Below are 16,524 nucleotides of genomic sequence, written 5' to 3'. Positions count from 1 at the left end.
CATCCACGCTGGATGTGCTGGCCAAGTCTCCACAAAGTACCGATGACAGAGGAAATGTTTTGTGTCCACCCTATAGCTTTTGGGACTGGATTATAACCTATACAAAAGAAACAGTCTTTCACAGATTACCTCTGTTAGCTGAAACACTTGCAAGTAGTTACCAATGATCTTGCAAGTAGATACCAATGATCTCCAAACGTCTTTAATCAAACGTCTAATGACTCAGGTCTGTGCCTAGGACCGCTGGGACCCTTTTTCCATTAGCGCCTTGTCTCTTTCTTCCATAAGCTGCTTTGTCAAAGCAATCTGCTCTTCTAGCAGGCGAATATTCTCCTTTTTCTGATTTTGACGCTCAAGATCTCTGAGAACTCCACTGTGCAGCCTCTGAAAACACAAGGGACAGGGTTTATCACGGCCTGTTGGATGCTGAATGCGATTAACCCCCGCCCAGCTCTAATCCCTCCTGCAGGGCGGTGCACCATGCTGCCTTTGCGAGTCCTCTGCCGCTGCCTGTAGCCACAGCCACTTAATGTGGTTTGAATCTAAAACTACAAGAGCTACTACAAAGAACTACAAAACTACTACTATCTGATATCAATAAGCTAATGGTGCTATACCAAAAAGCCCTTTATTTGTACTCACTTCAGATGGGTGGGTTTACTAAGTGGTAAAGCTATGGAGCAAACAAATGCTATGCACCCGTAATTCCCATGCCATGCAGGATGGACATGATCTATAAAATCCCGTTACCTCTGCCCTAAATCTTTACCAAATGGAACTAATCTCCGCCAGACTTCTCTGCTTGAAGAGAATTTGGTGGCAAACTGCAAATGGTTTTAAGAAAAACTGCCACTTGTCTTCATCTGCTTCTTTCTGCTCATGTCTTACTCTTACAGAAAATACCTTGTAAAGTCTTGCTGCAAGGCTGACGAAAGTCCCACAGCCTACTTATGCCAAGCTCTTGAAAAAGCAAGGCACTTCATTAAAAAAATATCCCCTTTACCTAAAATGTTCATTATAAATAAAATGTGCAACACAGACCAGCAGTTTTCAAACTGGTGGGTAAGCCCTTTAAATGGGTGTAAAAAGACCTAAGAAAATCCCAACTGGCTTTTGTTTCCTCCTTACTCTTCTCTCTCTCGGTGTCTCCCTGCTACTTGGAAGTTTTTTTCCCCTCTGATAATTAGGTGAAACGTTTAACCTTTACCTCTCACCAGGAGAACAAAAAGTAAGTGAAACCAAAACTGGTGACATGAATTGGGGTGGGGAAAAGGAGGGGAGGAACTAGCTGGGAACCAGCTGTTCTACTCCAGACGTGCACCTCTGGGGACAGGTGAGGCAGCAGAGCGATGTGAGCGGAGGTGCGATGAGAGCAGACACAGGATGGAGGAGATGGCAAGGCTGACACTAACTCTGGAAGGAAACGGGAACCACGTGAAGCGTTTAATCGGTTGTGCACGTGACATACAGCTGAGATACCGTTCCCCAGCAAGTTCAACCAACCAAAGCCGGTGCCGCTGCCATCCTTCCAGCCCCACACTCCCTGCACTGCTCATCCCACCCCAGGGTCAGACAGCTCAGCCAGCAGAAAGCAACCGTCTCTCTTTTTTTTTTTCCCCTTTGCAAAGCAAGTCATACTCTGCTGATTTAACTCCCTGAGCTGGCTAACCAAAGACAAGTGCCAGTGCAAAGGAGAACATGGGATGCCCAGTCCACTTTGGTGGTTTGGCTTGAACTCCTGGGGCAGGCAATATGCTTTTAGATATTCAGACACTTACTAGATTTCAAAGCAATAGTCATAAGCTTATCAGAAAACATGATACTCGAGGACAAAAATATTATAAATTAGTAAAACCCAATAAATTATTATTGAGAGTCAACAAGGGCTCACATCTAAATCAAGCTGTGTGATTGCAGTCGTGTTTTAGCCCAACTAAAGATTAGAACCTTTAGTTGAAGTTAAGTTTAATTAAAGCATTATCCCCCTGCCTAATTTACCAACTCATGCTCAGCTTGGACTCAGGAATGAGAAAGTTTCATGGGTGCCAAGGTTAGCCATTGGATACTGGAGATACGAATAAATTATTTAGCCTAATGGTAAAAAAAGATGAATAATGTATTTGACCTGTTTGAATGATGCCAAAATGCACCTGCAAATAATTTATTTGAAAGCTGACCCTGAAGTCATTTTACAAGATGTTTGTGATTATTATTTGACAAGTTCTCACAGGGTTTTATTCTTCATCTAGAACGCCAATAACTGCACATTTCAAAGGCAATTATTTCTCCTGTCAAGATTAAAATAGAAAGGTTTTGTTTAAGAAATATTTTATCTCGTTAAGAAAATGCACAGACATGTATGTCAGCCAATAATCAAAACTCTCTCTGGAAAGTAATCTAATAAAAACAGTTCCTTCCCATCGGCTTCAATCAGCTGAACTCAGATTACAAATTAGTAAACACTAAAGACAAAGTTCATAAACTTATTATTTCATTACTATTAGTTAATAACGATAAAGAAAAGATGTGGGGAGATACAATGTAATTGAACAATTACATCAAGAATGTGATTCTTTTTCTTCACAAAACACAGCTATCCTGCAATCTTTCAGATGGTGAATGCATTTGCTTCGAAAATGCAGTTTGCAAAAGATACCTTTATAACTTGAGTATCACAAGTGGCAAAAGAGCTACAGAAAAGTTAATCATCTCACCTTCTTCTGTTCTCAGAAGTTAGGCCTGCTTGTCTTCGGCATCAGTTTAGATAAATGTGCGCAAGCGCAAATCACTTTGTGCCTGGCATATCAATTTATAAAAGTCAAAAGTTTATTAATTTGCATAAAGATAGACCTGAAATAATCCCTACACCCAGACTGCAGAATATCCACGTTACTTATTTCCATTACATTATCTAAATAACTGGGTTCCTTAAACCTGAAGCCATTATTCCCTGACTTGAAGAATTATAAAGAGAAAATCTCAGATTTCATTTATAAAAGACAAGCTTTGAGCCTTAGCGCTTCTGAATAGCGAGTGAAACTGATTGCTGGGAAAAAAGAATTGATCATTTTGGCTTCGCTTCTGCAGCAGCAACATCTTGAGGAATGCTAATATCCCTGCAAACATACAGATTAGCATCAAATCCAGCTTTTGGGGAGATCACTTCTAATTCTAGAGGATTGGTTTGCGAACCCATCCCCATGTGTGCAGGTCAGGCACCTCTGAAGTCATGAGTTCTCTACACAGAGTTCACAGGCTGTACCCACGCCTGGGTGTTTGGATGGACAGCAAAGAATAGACACTAGATCTGGCCCCCAAAACCCCCAAAAGGTTTTGTTGCTGACCAACTGGATCCTTCATCTCTAGGACACTCCGCAAAACTGCCTATCTGCTGGCAGCCTGACAGCAGTGACACTGATACCCTCCACAGCAACGGTTGCTTCCAGCTGTGGAAAAATAAGTTAAAACAGACCCACGGGAAGAAAGCTGCCCACTGGTGTCTCATTTGGGAAACCTAGGATCTCCCCAGGCAGAGGCTTGCAGCAGCAGCCTCAGATGTACCAACCAAAGCCATTTAACAGTATTTTTCAAACCAAGCAACAACTACAGCACAGAGCAACAGGAACAGGCAAAAGGCAGCAAGTCCCTATTTTCTTCCTGGTATCATTAGAAATATATGAAGCAACCAGAGGGCATTAACCATATCAATTCGTTGGCTGATCCGCCACTCCTTTTCCTAGCGACGTATTTCCTACACTGGTAGAATGCACACCGTAAACTTGCAGTTGGGTCCTTAATTTACACGTGTTTTGCACGTGAGTTACAATGCGGCCTTTACATACCAGGCAACCGCTGTCTTGCTCAGTGCTCAGCATGGATCCTGCCCAGGTACTCAGTGTTTCGTTTCACGTGCCTTGTTCAGCCTGTTGCCCGAGGCGTTACTTACTTCATGATACACAGATCCTGCTCCAATGGCAGCATTACTCATTTACCTGTAGACTGTTTTATGCCTGTTACCCCTATAGAATATGAACATTTTGTAAACATTTATTTATTTTCACAGTCTCTCTATAAGATGAAGGAGAGACATTATCCAAAGATTAAGGTCAAAAAAATCCATTAAGTTTAGATGTCTCACTGAAACACCCAAGGGTGACTTTTTTCAGAGCATGTGTTGTCCTGCAGCACATGCTCAAAGTACAGCTCCCATTTATTTCAGGTGTAGTTTAGGAGCATTTAGCACACACTGAATTAGCTAGCAACCACCTACAAAAATCTGAGTTTAAGTGATCTACCCAGCACATACGTCAGCTCTGGCAAATGCAGAGCCATTACCCATCGCCACTCGCAGCCTTCCTCTTCCTGCTGCTGCCTGTACCATTCAGTGTGTTTTCCAACTTCTGCAGCAAATTAACCTCTTTCCTTACCCAAATCAGTCTCATCCTCCAAGATCCATCATTCGCAAGCACTGACACAGAAAATCTCTTGAGGGAAAAAAATGTAATCCTGTAATTACGGACTGCATCATAAAGCCCATGCAACAGGCAACTGAGCTGGGGTACGGACTAGCAACTTGAACTCTGGTGTTTTGTAACTTCTGACTGCTTCAGACCTTTAACAACAGTCATTCAGCATAGGGTTTTTTTGTGTGCATTTTCTAGATTTTTTTTGTAAATAAGGGGGGAAAAAATCAGATGTGTGCCCTCATATCGATACCCATTTGGCTCACCAGCAGGGTCTAAACCTGCACACTCATTGCCCAAACTTCTGCCATGCGCAGCTTATCCATTCTGCAATCACACAACTTTTAGTCCCGGGCAGGATTTCTTTGTGTATGGACTCACCGTTGTCTGAGCTGACACTTTTGGCTGTGGGGCTCTCTTGCACACAGGGTGCCTGCCAGGAATTACCTGATTTTTGTAAATGTAGCACAGAAAACTTCCCTGGCTAATTATCACATGGTATTTCTGTCAGCTTGCACTCTGCCAGAACAAGAAGGGAACCAGGGCTGGCTGCACAGCACAGAACAGCGCTGTTGCCCGGCAGCGGGAGGCGTTTGTGAAGCTCAGGAAAAGCCGCACGGATGCGTTGCCAAAGGGACAAGCACCAGTGGGACAGCACTGCTGGACACGGGAGAACCCTGGGAATGCTGCCAGGGTGGTGCCCTTGGGCCTGGAGGGTGCAGAATTACATCCTTCCTGCATCCTAACATCCCCAGCCGCTGCAGAGGATGAGGAAACCTCTTCCACTGAGCCTGTCGTGCCTCACCCTGGAGCTCCGAGCTGCTACGTGCCCCCGCAAGCGAGAGCACAGGACCAGGATGGGAGAAGGGAGCGGGTGCAGCTATGGGAGCGCAGAAATGACAAGTGCCGAGGCTGGGATGAGTGGGGAAGGGGTCGTTCGTGGCGAGAGACACATCGGGGGCAGAGCAAGGGAGGCAGCGCCCAGGCAGGCACCGCTGTGCAGGCACGGCTCTGGCCTCTGGCCTCTGGGCTGGGCGCACACCAGTGCCCGCAGCCCCCGGTTTCAGGCGGGGGCACAGAAGGCGGCGAGGCGCTGGGGCCGGGCACAAGAGGCCTGCCTTCGGGTGTGGGCAGGGGCAGGGTGCTGCAGGCAGCTGGGCAGGCAGCGGGGCAGGCAGCTGGGCAGGGCGCTGCAGGCAGCTGGGCAGGCAGCAGGGCAGGCAGCTGGGCAGGCAGCAGGGCAGGGCGCTGCAGGCAGCAGGGCAGGCAGCTGGGCAGGCAGCAGGGCAGGGCGCTGCAGGCAGCAGGGCAGGCGGCAGGGCAGGCGGCAGGGCAGGCGGCAGGGCAGGGCGCTGCAGGCAGCAAGGCAGGCAGCAGGGCAGGCAGCTGGGCAGGGCGCTGCAGGCAGCAGGGCAGGCAATTGGGCAGGCTGCAGGCAGCAGGGCAGGCGGCAGGGCAGGCAGCAGGGCAGGCAATTGGGCAGGCTGCAGGCAGCAGGGCAGGCAGCAGGGCAGGCAGCAGGGCAGGCTGCAGGCAGCAGGGCAGGGCGCTGGGCAGGCAGCTGGGCAGGCAATTGGGCAGGCTGCAGGCAGCAGGGCAGGCAGCAGGGCAGGCGGCAGGGCAGGCGGCAGGGCAGGGCACTGCAGGCAGCAGGGCAGGGCGCTGGGCAGGCAGCTGGGCAGGGCACTGCAGGCAGCACGGCAGGCAATTGGGCAGGCTGCAGGCAGCAGGGCAGGGCGCTGGGCAGGCAGCTGGGCAGGGCGCTGCAGGCAGCAGGGCAGGCAATTGGGCAGGCTGCAGGCAGCAGGGCAGGCGGCAGGGCAGGCAGCAGGGCAGGCAATTGGGCAGGCTGCAGGCAGCAGGGCAGGCAGCAGGGCAGGCAGCAGGGCAGGCTGCAGGCAGCAGGGCAGGGCGCTGGGCAGGCAGCTGGGCAGGCAATTGGGCAGGCTGCAGGCAGCAGGGCAGGCAGCAGGGCAGGCGGCAGGGCAGGCGGCAGGGCAGGGCGCTGCAGGCAGCAGGGCAGGGCGCTGGGCAGGCAGCTGGGCAGGGCACTGCAGGCAGCAGGGCAGGCAATTGGGCAGGCTGCAGGCAGCAGGGCAGGGCGCTGGGCAGGCAGCTGGGCAGGGCGCTGCAGGCAGCAGGGCAGGCAATTGGGCAGGCAATTGGGCAGGCTGCAGGCAGCAGGGCAGGCAGCAGGGCAGGGCGCTGCAGGCAGCAGGGCAGGCAGCAGGGCAGGCAGCAGGGCAGGTGGCAGGGCAGGGCGCTGCAGGCAGCAGGGCAGGGCGCTGGGCAGGCAGCTGGGCAGGGCGCTGCAGGCAGCAGGGCAGGCAATTGGGCAGGCAATTGGGCAGGCTGCAGGCAGCAGGGCAGGCAGCAGGGCAGGGCGCTGCAGGCAGCAGGGCAGGCAGCAGGGCAGGCGGCAGGGCAGGCAGCAGGGCAGGTGGCAGGGCAGGGCGCTGCAGGCAGCAGGGCAGGGCGCTGGGCAGGCAGCTGGGCAGGGCGCTGCAGGCAGCAGGGCAGGCAATTGGGCAGGCAATTGGGCAGGCTGCAGGCAGCAGGGCAGGCAGCAGGGCAGGGCGCTGCAGGCAGCAGGGCAGGCAGCAGGGCAGGCGGCAGGGCAGGTGGCAGGGCAGGGCGCTGCAGGCAGCAGGGCAGGGCGCTGGGCAGGCAGCTGGGCAGGGCGCTGCAGGCAGCAGGGCAGGCAATTGGGCAGGCTGCAGGCAGCAGGGCAGGGCGCTGGGCAGGCAGCTGGGCAGGGCGCTGCAGGCAGCAGGGCAGGCGGCAGGGCAGGCAATTGGGCAGGCTGCAGGCAGCAGGGCAGGCAGCAGGGCAGGGCGCTGCAGGCAGCAGGGCAGGCTGCAGGGGACACGCGGAGCGGCTGCGGGGACCGGGGCGGGCAGCGGGCAAGGGGCGGGGCCTGACGCAGGCAGGGGCGGGGCGCCGGGAGAGGGGCGGGGCTCTGGCGGGAGAGCGCGGGCCCAGCCCGCAGGTGAGGGGCGGGGCCCGAGCCCGACACCTCGGGCCGGGCCGCCAGGTGAGGGGGCGGGGCTCGGGGCGCCAGGGGCGGGGCCGGGGGCGAAGGGGCGGGGCCTGCCCCGCCGGTGGGCGCGGCCGCGGGCGCGGGGGCCGCCGTAGGGGCGGGGCGGGGCCCCGCTCGCCCCCTCCCCCCCCGGCCCCCGCGGCGGGACACTCACCTCCCGCTCCCGCCGCTGCTGGACGTGCACGGCCGCCACGGTGGCGGCGGAGAGCAGCGCGGAGACGGCCAGCACCGCCCGGGAGCTCCGCGACATCGCGGCCGCCGGCGGCGGGGCGGGCGGCGCGTGCCGGAGCCGCCTGCTCGCCGAGGGGGGAAGGGCCGGGAGGGGGTGGGGGGGGGGGGAGAGGAGGCGCGCCCCGCCCCCAGCCGAGCGCCGAGCGCGTCGAGCCAGGCCAGAGCAACGGAGGGCCGATGCGGGGCTGGGCCGAGCGACGCCCCGTCCCGCCGGGCGGGCGGGGAAGGCCCGATCCGCGCCCCGGGGCGCTGGGAGAGGGGCGGGTGGTTGAAGCGGCTGCCCCCGGCCGCCTGCCCCGCACGCGGAGCGGCCCCCGGGGCTCCCCGGCTTTCTCGCCGGGGTTTGGGGCGCCCTCGCACCTCACGGGCCAGCCCCGGGCCTACGACAGGGAGCGGGCCGCGGCCTTGTGCCGTGCGCCTGAGGGCTGAGGTGCGGCGACGGCGGGAGCGGTGTCCTGCAGCCAGCGCCCGCCAGGCCTCACCCGTGCTGCACGGCCCCGCGCCGCGGGTTGGGCAAAGCGGGAGGGCCCTCGCCTTACCCTGGCTGGGCGCCTGCACCCTTCTGACCAGAACCGCTGGCGCGGGTGGCTAAGAAGGGCCTCTGCCTCGTCGACATGGCTACTGGGGAGGGCCCCCACGCAGAAGGGAGGGTGGCCAGCTGGGCCGGTGCCTTTCCGGAGGGGGTGTTTTCTGGAGCTTGCTGCCGGCGTGCGCTTGCATTTCCAGTGCGGTTGCAGCTCTGAAAAACAAACAAAAGGAGATTTCTTCTGAGTTCGAGAAAGATTTTTTTTTTTGCTTTTATTGCATGAAGACCTCCAGTTCTGCACTTTCCTTGCCCAGAAAACCCAAATTGCATAGGACAAGCAGCTGGAGAAAGCAGCTCTTCAATTGTTTGGTTTCTTCTCATTGTTCAGTGTGTGGCCTTAGGCCTCGTGTTTGGCAGTTTTTTGTGCTCTGAAGACAGCGTTATTCCTCTCCTTGGGGGCTTTTGCCTGGCATCTCCTCATTAGAGCATCCGAGTGTTTTACAGACAGAGAAAAATTTATGTTCCCAATGCCCCCGTGTGAGGGCCACAGATGGCTATCATGAATTACTTTGATTCACCATGTTCAGATGCACTTCAGGCTTCAGCTGGAGGACTTCAGATTTTCAGGGCACTTTCACCCTGTTACACTTTAAAGCAAACTTCCCCCTGGCTACTGTGGAGCAGACAGAGGCTCAGGTCACGCACCCGAAAAGCAGGGAACTTGTTGGCAGTCGCTATCTGCTGTGTTACCACCCAAATGAGCACATCAGAGGTGCAGAAGAGTGACTTCTACAAATCTCTCAAATAAAGAGATGTCTAGTGGGGAGGTGGGGTATGCCACGAGGTCTATAAAGCCCTGAAGGAGGGGTCAGGGAACAATCATTCATTTCACACAGTCCAGGGGTAACCGGTGGGGGTGTGGGTGGCAAGCTCAAACCAAGCAAAAAGAAGGTTGCACCATGTGTGCGCGAGTTGTGGAAGTCATTGCCCCTGGTACTACAGAAGCTAAACTTACCTGCAGACTCAGAAAGGAACTGTACAAATTCCCGGAGCACCCTTGATGTCTGGGTGCTGCTTGTGTCTCATGAAGTCCGTAAACCACAAGTGAACAGGAAGGTGGGAGGTTTATTGTGAAAGGTGTAAGCTTATTCCTGACTCCTTCCTGTACTTTTTTCTCCAAGCATCTGCCACAGCTCGCTACCAGGCAGGATGGTGAGGCACAAGGAATCTCAACCTCAGCAGGTACCACAGTCCCCATCTCAGAACCAGGCTCGGGTGTTTCCAGGTAGAGGTTGGAAGCGTTACACAGCAGTTGCTGCGAGGGGATGGTGAGGTCGCACCCCCAGCCCCATTTCCGACGAGGAAAACCAAACGTGTGAAGCTGATCCCTCCTCATTATAATCTTTTTCATCTGTCTGCTGAATGAATGTGATTAAAATGAAAGGCAAAATTAGTGGGAATGATAATATTTCAATTGAGTCTAATAGTTTTGCTCACATCGGTGTGTTTACTGTTATTAAGACTTATGCATAAGTGCTTGTAACACATCCAAGGCCACTGGAGTGCCAAGAACAGGGTCGAGCCAGCTACACGGCGGATATGAGCCAACGCAGCGCCCTTGGCACTGTGGAAGGGTGCAGCTCACCCCGGCTGGAAGCTGAGCGCCTGTACCCAACCCTGGCATTAATCACTTGAGGGACTAAAACCCCGGGCGGGGAACATTCAGGCTGTGCTTTCACAGCCTGAGTTTCTTCCATGGTAGTTCAGGTGTTCCTGCTCTCCTCTCTTCCCTCCCAAGGGCAAGGTCTTGCTGAAGAGCTCGCCTTCCCTGCCGCGGCCCTACTCTTCCCCTGCTTTGGGCAGTTGCCCCCTTCCCGTGCTCGGGTTGAGCTCATTCAGGGAGGCAACCTTCTGGAAAGCCCAGCCATGGACCAGATTAGCAGCTGGGTCTGGCTTAAAACCCTGCAGCAGCAACAACGTAGAAAAGCCCATTTCCTTTTTCCGAGACACTTTCCAGCTGGGTTGGGTCAGCCCAGATAGAGGCATGCTGCAGAGGCAGGGGAGTGGGGGTGACGGAGGAGGGAGGCAGGAGTGCCCAGCGGTCATACCGCTGGGGAAAGCCTTTTTAGCGGGCGGTTGGCAGAAGGACAAGAGAGAAGGAGATTTCAGAGTTCCCCCCGCAAGGAACACAACCTTGACCACCCCAGGCCCATTGCAGAGGCGTCTCTTTGTGTGTGTGACTGGCAAAGCGATGGTAACTCCTCTCAAGGAGACGAGCTGCGTTGCTGATGCTTTCAGAGAGTGAGGCAGAGGATGAGCTTGTGCCGAGGGAATCGTGGCTCAGGAGGGCCTCTTCCTTCGCTGGCTCTGCTGGTTGCTCTCCACATGAGATTTCCTCAAACAAATGCCTTGGCTGCCAATATCTGGCTCCTGGTGTGTTATGCCCATACCTTTCTTTGATGCCCTCTTTCCTGTGCCTCGGTTCCTCCTTTGCCGGCCTGGGCATAGTGGCATGCGTCGTCTCATGGAGACGGGGTTGAGCACCAGTTGGGGAAGGGTTGACAAACACGTGAAGGAGACTGTGAAAAGCTGAAAGCCATTTTTCCCCTGGGCAAACAGCTCAGAACTCTGTGGTGATCTTGGATAACATGTCTGAAGTCAATGCTTAGGGGGCATTTTTATCCTGGTTTCTGAAGAAAATGAAGCTTGTGCAACCTCTGTGCTTCATCCGCCCCCTCCTTCCCCTCCATCCTCTTACATGGGCATTTGCCAGCCTCCTCGGTAAGGCTGCATTGCAGGTCTTGTCTCAGTAAGACTTCCACGCTTATTTGCCCGTTCCAACCAGTTTGATGGATGTGGAGGAGTTCTGGCTAAGCTTCGTGTAATGGGTGGTTACGCTGAGAAGGGTAACATCCCATGAAGCAAAGGGGTGGCGGTGTCAGCTCAACCCTATATTAGCCACCAGAGAATCCCCGAAACAGGGCGCTTAGTCATGGCTTGCCTTAGCAGGTCACCAGTAACACTAAAGCCTAAGGAAAACCCTTGCAAAATACGGCAGGGGATGGAGATACAGTTTGAACTGAGCCCTCTTTCCAGGTTCACAGTCTGAACCACAGCCCGTCTCCCACTCCATTTCTCCCGTGTAACGTGAGGAACCAATCTCTCTTATCAAACTGCAAACAAACATATAATAAAAAAAAAAACCAAAACCCATCCCAAAGGTGTGTTTTCACAAAGCTTTCAGGGTTTTTTTTTCCCAGGGGTTTTGGTGAGCTAGCTGTCCTTCCCTCTTTGCAGAGCCAGCTCTTCCTCCCTCCCGGGTGGGCATGCACGTGCAGGCGTGTGCGCTCACGCGGGTGAGTTTGCACGCACCCGGAGCGCTCCACCGAGAGACACAATGGCTCGGCTGCCTCGATTGGAAAGCCGACCAAAAAAAAAAGCCTAAACCCAACCTAAACCCAACCTAAACCAAGTTCCCATCTGCTCCGGGAAGCCGCTGGAGGAGGTTGCCGGCGCTGCCGTTAGGAATTCACGCCGGAGAGCCCAGCCCAGCCCAGCCCTCCCCGGGCGCTGCGAGGGGAGCCGCGCCTGGCACCCGGCCACCCTCTCTCGCACGCTTGGCCCCAGGCCGGGGGGCTCGGGGCGCGCGGCTGGCGAGTGCGGGTGTGCGTGCGTGTGCCTGCACGCTGTCGGCCAGAGGTCTCGGGATAGATACGGAGCTGAGCACACGGGAGAGCCTACCGAGGAGGGGAGCACGCTGTGCCTGTTCTTATTAGATTTTCTTCTTATGGCAGCGCTCGTAATAGCAGCAAAAAAAAAAAAAAAAAAAAATACAGTTGCTGTGTTGTAGGCACTTTTTTTCTCACTGTGATGCCTTTTCCACTTTGAGGAATGTAATTATCCGCCCCCAATAGTTGCAGACCTGGTTGCAGCAGCGTAGGCATTGTCCAGGTGCAGCCACCCTGGCCAGGCAGTAAATGTTTCTGTCGGATTTCGGGGGGGGGGGGGTGTCTTCTTCTTGGTATTGAAAAACTTGAAAAATGCAGAGACAAAAATGGAAATGTGTTGGAAGTTTTTGTGTCCTTCCTCTGTAATCGAGAGGTAGGGTCGCTGAGGGCTTCTCTGTGCACAGAGACTGAAAAAATAATTTAAATTAATGAAATGTATGTATTAAAAATGCCTTGTTTTGGGTGGGATAGCCTCCTCTCCAGGCAGGTGGAGGTATGCCTGACTTGGGCGAGATTTATTTTCTGCCAGGCATGAATGAAGTGAAAGCCACCATAGCTCATCCCCCCTACGTTTGTGTGTGGGCTTCACAAGCCTCTCACCTGCTCTCACCATCAATATAGACGAGTTCTGCTGCTCGTCCCCTGCGGACAAGCCCTGGGTCCCCAACAGATCTTCTCAGGGAGCTGGAGGGAAGTGACTCTGATCCTCCTGAAATTTTAATGATGGAGAAAAGAGAAAACCAGGGAGGGAGAACCCTTCTTTTACTCCCTTGGGAGCAAGGGAACAAGGAAGTCTTCCTTCCCTTTGCAGGGCAGCCTGCAAAACAGTTACTTTTGATTTTAATTTCCCTGTGCACTTCCTCCTTCCAGCAGGGAGGGCAGAAACCCGGGGCAGCCGCTACTCGAGCCCTGCCGGTTTTATAGCCGGGCGATGTGTGGTTACACGTTAGCCAGCAGCCCCAGGGGCGGCCACGCCAGCGGGTCACCTCCAGGTAAATAAACTAAGGTGTGGGCTCCGCCGCGGCCTCGTTTCGCCTCAGCCGGAGGGTGCGAAGGGGCCCCCCGTGGCCCCAGCCGCCCTGGGCTCCTTCCCCGGCATCCCTGGGACAGGGGGAAGTAAGGAGGGTGGTCTGGATGCTGTCCCCCCTCCCCAGATCTCGCTCCGCTTTCCCCATAGCACGGTTTGTCCGTGTCCTTTGTTTTGGGGTGCCTCAGCGGGTACCTGACCCGGGGAGCTGCACCCCGGCTCCCTCTTCCATGCGCTTGCCCCGAGTGGGGACGGGAGGTTGAAATGCAGGCGGAGGCCAAAGTCTACCTGTGCGGCAGCGAGGGGAGGATGTAAACCCAGCACTTTATTTTGGCGGCAATCACACGGACCCTTGCCCGCAGACCGCGGGAGGCAGGTATTGCAGCAGTGCTGTTAGGAGTCGAGGGCAGACACTTACGGGTGTGGGGTTGGGTTTTTTTTTTTCCTGGCAAACATTGTAAAAGGCACCAGGAGATAAAAACCCTTGTGCAAAAAAAAAAAAAAAAACGTTGGCGGAGTAATTCCGCAAGCAATCGCTCCGCAGCTTGCATGGCAAAGGTAACCCTGCCCCAGCACCGGAGCCGCTGCAAGGCAGGGAGGCATGTGGGTCCCCGGCCCCCAAAGCAGGGAGAGCCCTGCGGGGGGTGGGGTGCTGCACCCCCCAGCTCCCACCCTCCTGGGGCTCCCTGAGGAGGAGGAGGGCTTCTTGGGCTGTGGTAGTGCAGCCATGCGGGGAGCAGGGAGAGTAGGGCTAAAATCGGGGTTTGGCCTCAGCTGGGTGGGTGGGGAGGGGGCAGAGGCACCCAGGGTTGCTGCAGCCGGCACCGAGCTCCCCCCGGCTGTCAAACCGCAGCTGTAGGGAAAGGAGCCCGGCTGGAAGTGGGACCGCTGAGCTCCCTGGGCGGTTTCGTAGGCAGCGGGTGTGTATTCTGATGCTTAACTCATCCAGGGCGTGTTGGAGCACATGCTCTGCCTGAGCGCAGGCGGGACGGGCAGGGACTCTCCGGCAGCGGCACTGGGTCCCCGCTGGGAGCCAGCCCTCCCCGTGCTCCCGCCGCACCAGGACCAGGAGCGGGAAAGGTCCATCTCAAACACGGCAGCGTCTGAGCAGGGGTTGGGACATCCTGACCCGACCCGTCCCCTGGCCCAGCTTGGAGCAGACTTGTGCTCAGGCTGGCATCAGCAGTGCCAATGGCCAAGGCTGTCCTGGTGGTCCTCCTTGTTGGAGAGGAGCTGGGAGGAGCCCAGATGGCCTTCGTCTTCTCTTTCTACTGCCGCCAAAACCCCCAGGGAGCCGCACTGCAAGGGCGCTTGGCCAGGGGTAGCAGCGGTGGGACTGTCCTGGAGCGCCCAACCCGAGACAGTTATTCCTTCCTCCAGCTCATCACCAACCCTCGATGCCCCTATCACCACTCCGTCACGCTATTAATCTTCCCATTCCCCCCCAAAAAAGGAGAGGGATGGCAGGGATAGCACCTACCGCCTGGCCAGCCCCTCTCCAAGGTTTTTGAAATGGTAAAGAAATGCATAAACTCCATACGCATACAATGGGGTTTATGGTGGCAGTCATCTGGCAGGAATGAGGAAGCCTTGGGGGCCCCAGAGGTGCCGTCTGTCTTTGGGGAGGGGACAGGGGATTTTCTACCACCGAGGTTGGGGCTTGGAGGGGGATGGCAGAGCTGGCAGGGCTTGTGGCGGGGAGGGGGGGGAAGCGCAGCCCCCTGCAGCCCCCCGGGCGGTGCAGCAGCTTATCAGCCTATGCCAGCTGCGGGAAGCGGGGATTTTAAAGGCATTTCGAAAGCACTTTCGTTATTTTTAGGAACCTGGGAAGGGACAGAGTGGGTCAGACCCCAGCTGTGGCTCATTCAGCCTTTTTCCACTAGCACCAGCTGACGTTCGCCTTTTCGGGGAGAGCTTTCCCAAGCGAGCTGGGCGACTGCCGGTTCCCTAACCCCCGATAAAAGGTTGTGGTCCCAGTCAGCTAACGGGACAGGCTGGCCTTGCCCAGCAGCTGGGCTTCCCAGTCCTTGCTTGAACTCTCAGCCTCTGTGAGCATATGCAGCGCATCCTGATGTGCAGCGCGCATCGCAACAGCAGCGCATCCCGGCAGCAGCACATCCTGACAGCAGCGCATCCCGATGTGCAGCGCATCCTGACAGCAACGCATCCCAAGAGCAGTGCATCCCGACACACAGTGCATCCTGACAGCAGTGCATCCCGACAGCGGCACATCCTGACATGCAGCGCATCCCAATGGCAGGGAAAATGTGTCTTTTCTGGGGTGATGCCTCCCATTTGTGTGGGTCTCCCTACTGAAGCGGGCGCCGACTGGGCAGCAAGATGGGAACGTGGGGATGTGGCGATGTTGAGAGTCGAGCGTAACGCGGGGAGGGAAAACATCTCTCTCAAGGATAAAGCCAGGACGTGGGGTTTCGGCAGACCACCCGCAGTAGCCTTCCCACTGCATTCGAGCAGTAGCTGGCACCCCTTTGGGAGATGGAATCGGGCTCAGACGGGGAAGCTGCTCGTCTGCATGTGTATCAACACCCGCTCTGGCCGGACCCGCCTGGCCAAAGCTTTCCGTGACTTCCTGCCGGAGAGAACCCAAAATCCAAACCACCGGTCAAAAAGGATGAGTGGCTGCCACCCCATTTCTTTGCTGTTCACGCAGCTGTTGGGTTTGGTGTGTAGAGAGATGTCTCTTGTGAAAACATCAGAGAAACCCCAGGGATTGAGGACCACCACCAGTGACTGGTTGCTGGAGGAGCTGGAGGGGCTCTGACTTGCGTGGATGTGGCTTTTGGAGGTTAGAGCCCACGTGGATTCACTGGTGTCTAATAAAGTTTGTGCGCGTGATATATTTTTAAGCACAGCAGGAACATTAAGAGGGAGTAGCTTTCTATCCTCTATTTAGCTACCAATTTGCAGGAAACCCCTGGGATTTCACTACCTTTGCAACCTCTGCTGCTCTATCAGGCTTGGTAGGAACGCACTGAAGTTCCCGGGGAGGAAACGCTGGGCAAACAGAGGGATTGCAGGAAACCAAGCAACAAAGAAGAGTTAGGCAGTGCAGGCAAAGCTGGGGAAGGGGCTTCAGAGGGCTCCCAGAGTCAGATGCTCATGCAGTCATGTTTCTACGGCAGAGTCTACGAGCTCAGGGCTCTGCTGACCACCTTGTGAGAGCAGACATCTCTCCAAGGGGATCACCCCATCCTCCCAGAGCGGTGCTGGACCACATGTAGGGGATGTGGGGGGTGCAGGTCCTCCACCAGCCTCTTCCCCCAAGCCTCAGGGCCACGGGCGCCACTGAGGAGGATGCTCGGGGGATGCCGCTGGGGTCCGACACCCAGCACGGGCTTTGCCAGGGTGGCTGGGTGCCATTTCCACGGGGAGGGGACCAGGACTTGAAGGCTCGGTGGGGAGTGGCCGGGCAACCTGGGGTGACGCCGGGCGCCCCGAGGGAGCGGAGCCGCAGCGAGTGGGCGGCTGGAGAGACAGCGCCGAGCCGG

General features: G+C 55.8%; 1 protein-coding gene across 1 annotated transcript; it reads right to left on the bottom strand.

The window, feature by feature from the left end:
* Positions 1 to 209: 209 nt before the first annotated feature.
* On the bottom strand, positions 210 to 7,753 carry PET117 (PET117 cytochrome c oxidase chaperone). The gene is made up of 2 exons (XM_075707052.1): positions 7,658 to 7,753; positions 210 to 384 (listed from the first exon to the last, which is right to left on the bottom strand). Exons 1-2 carry the CDS (start codon positions 7,751 to 7,753, stop codon positions 235 to 237), a joined length of 246 nt encoding a protein of 81 aa, XP_075563167.1. The 3' UTR covers positions 210 to 234.
* Between the last annotated feature and the right edge of the window lie 8,771 nt (positions 7,754 to 16,524).

The sequence above is a fragment of the Pelecanus crispus genome, chromosome 3, assembly GCF_030463565.1.
Source record: "Pelecanus crispus isolate bPelCri1 chromosome 3, bPelCri1.pri, whole genome shotgun sequence".
In the NCBI taxonomy this organism is placed as follows: domain Eukaryota; kingdom Metazoa; phylum Chordata; class Aves; order Pelecaniformes; family Pelecanidae; genus Pelecanus; species Pelecanus crispus.
The sequence above is the reverse complement of the archived record's forward strand: the minus strand, read 5'-3'. Positions and strand labels throughout refer to the sequence as shown.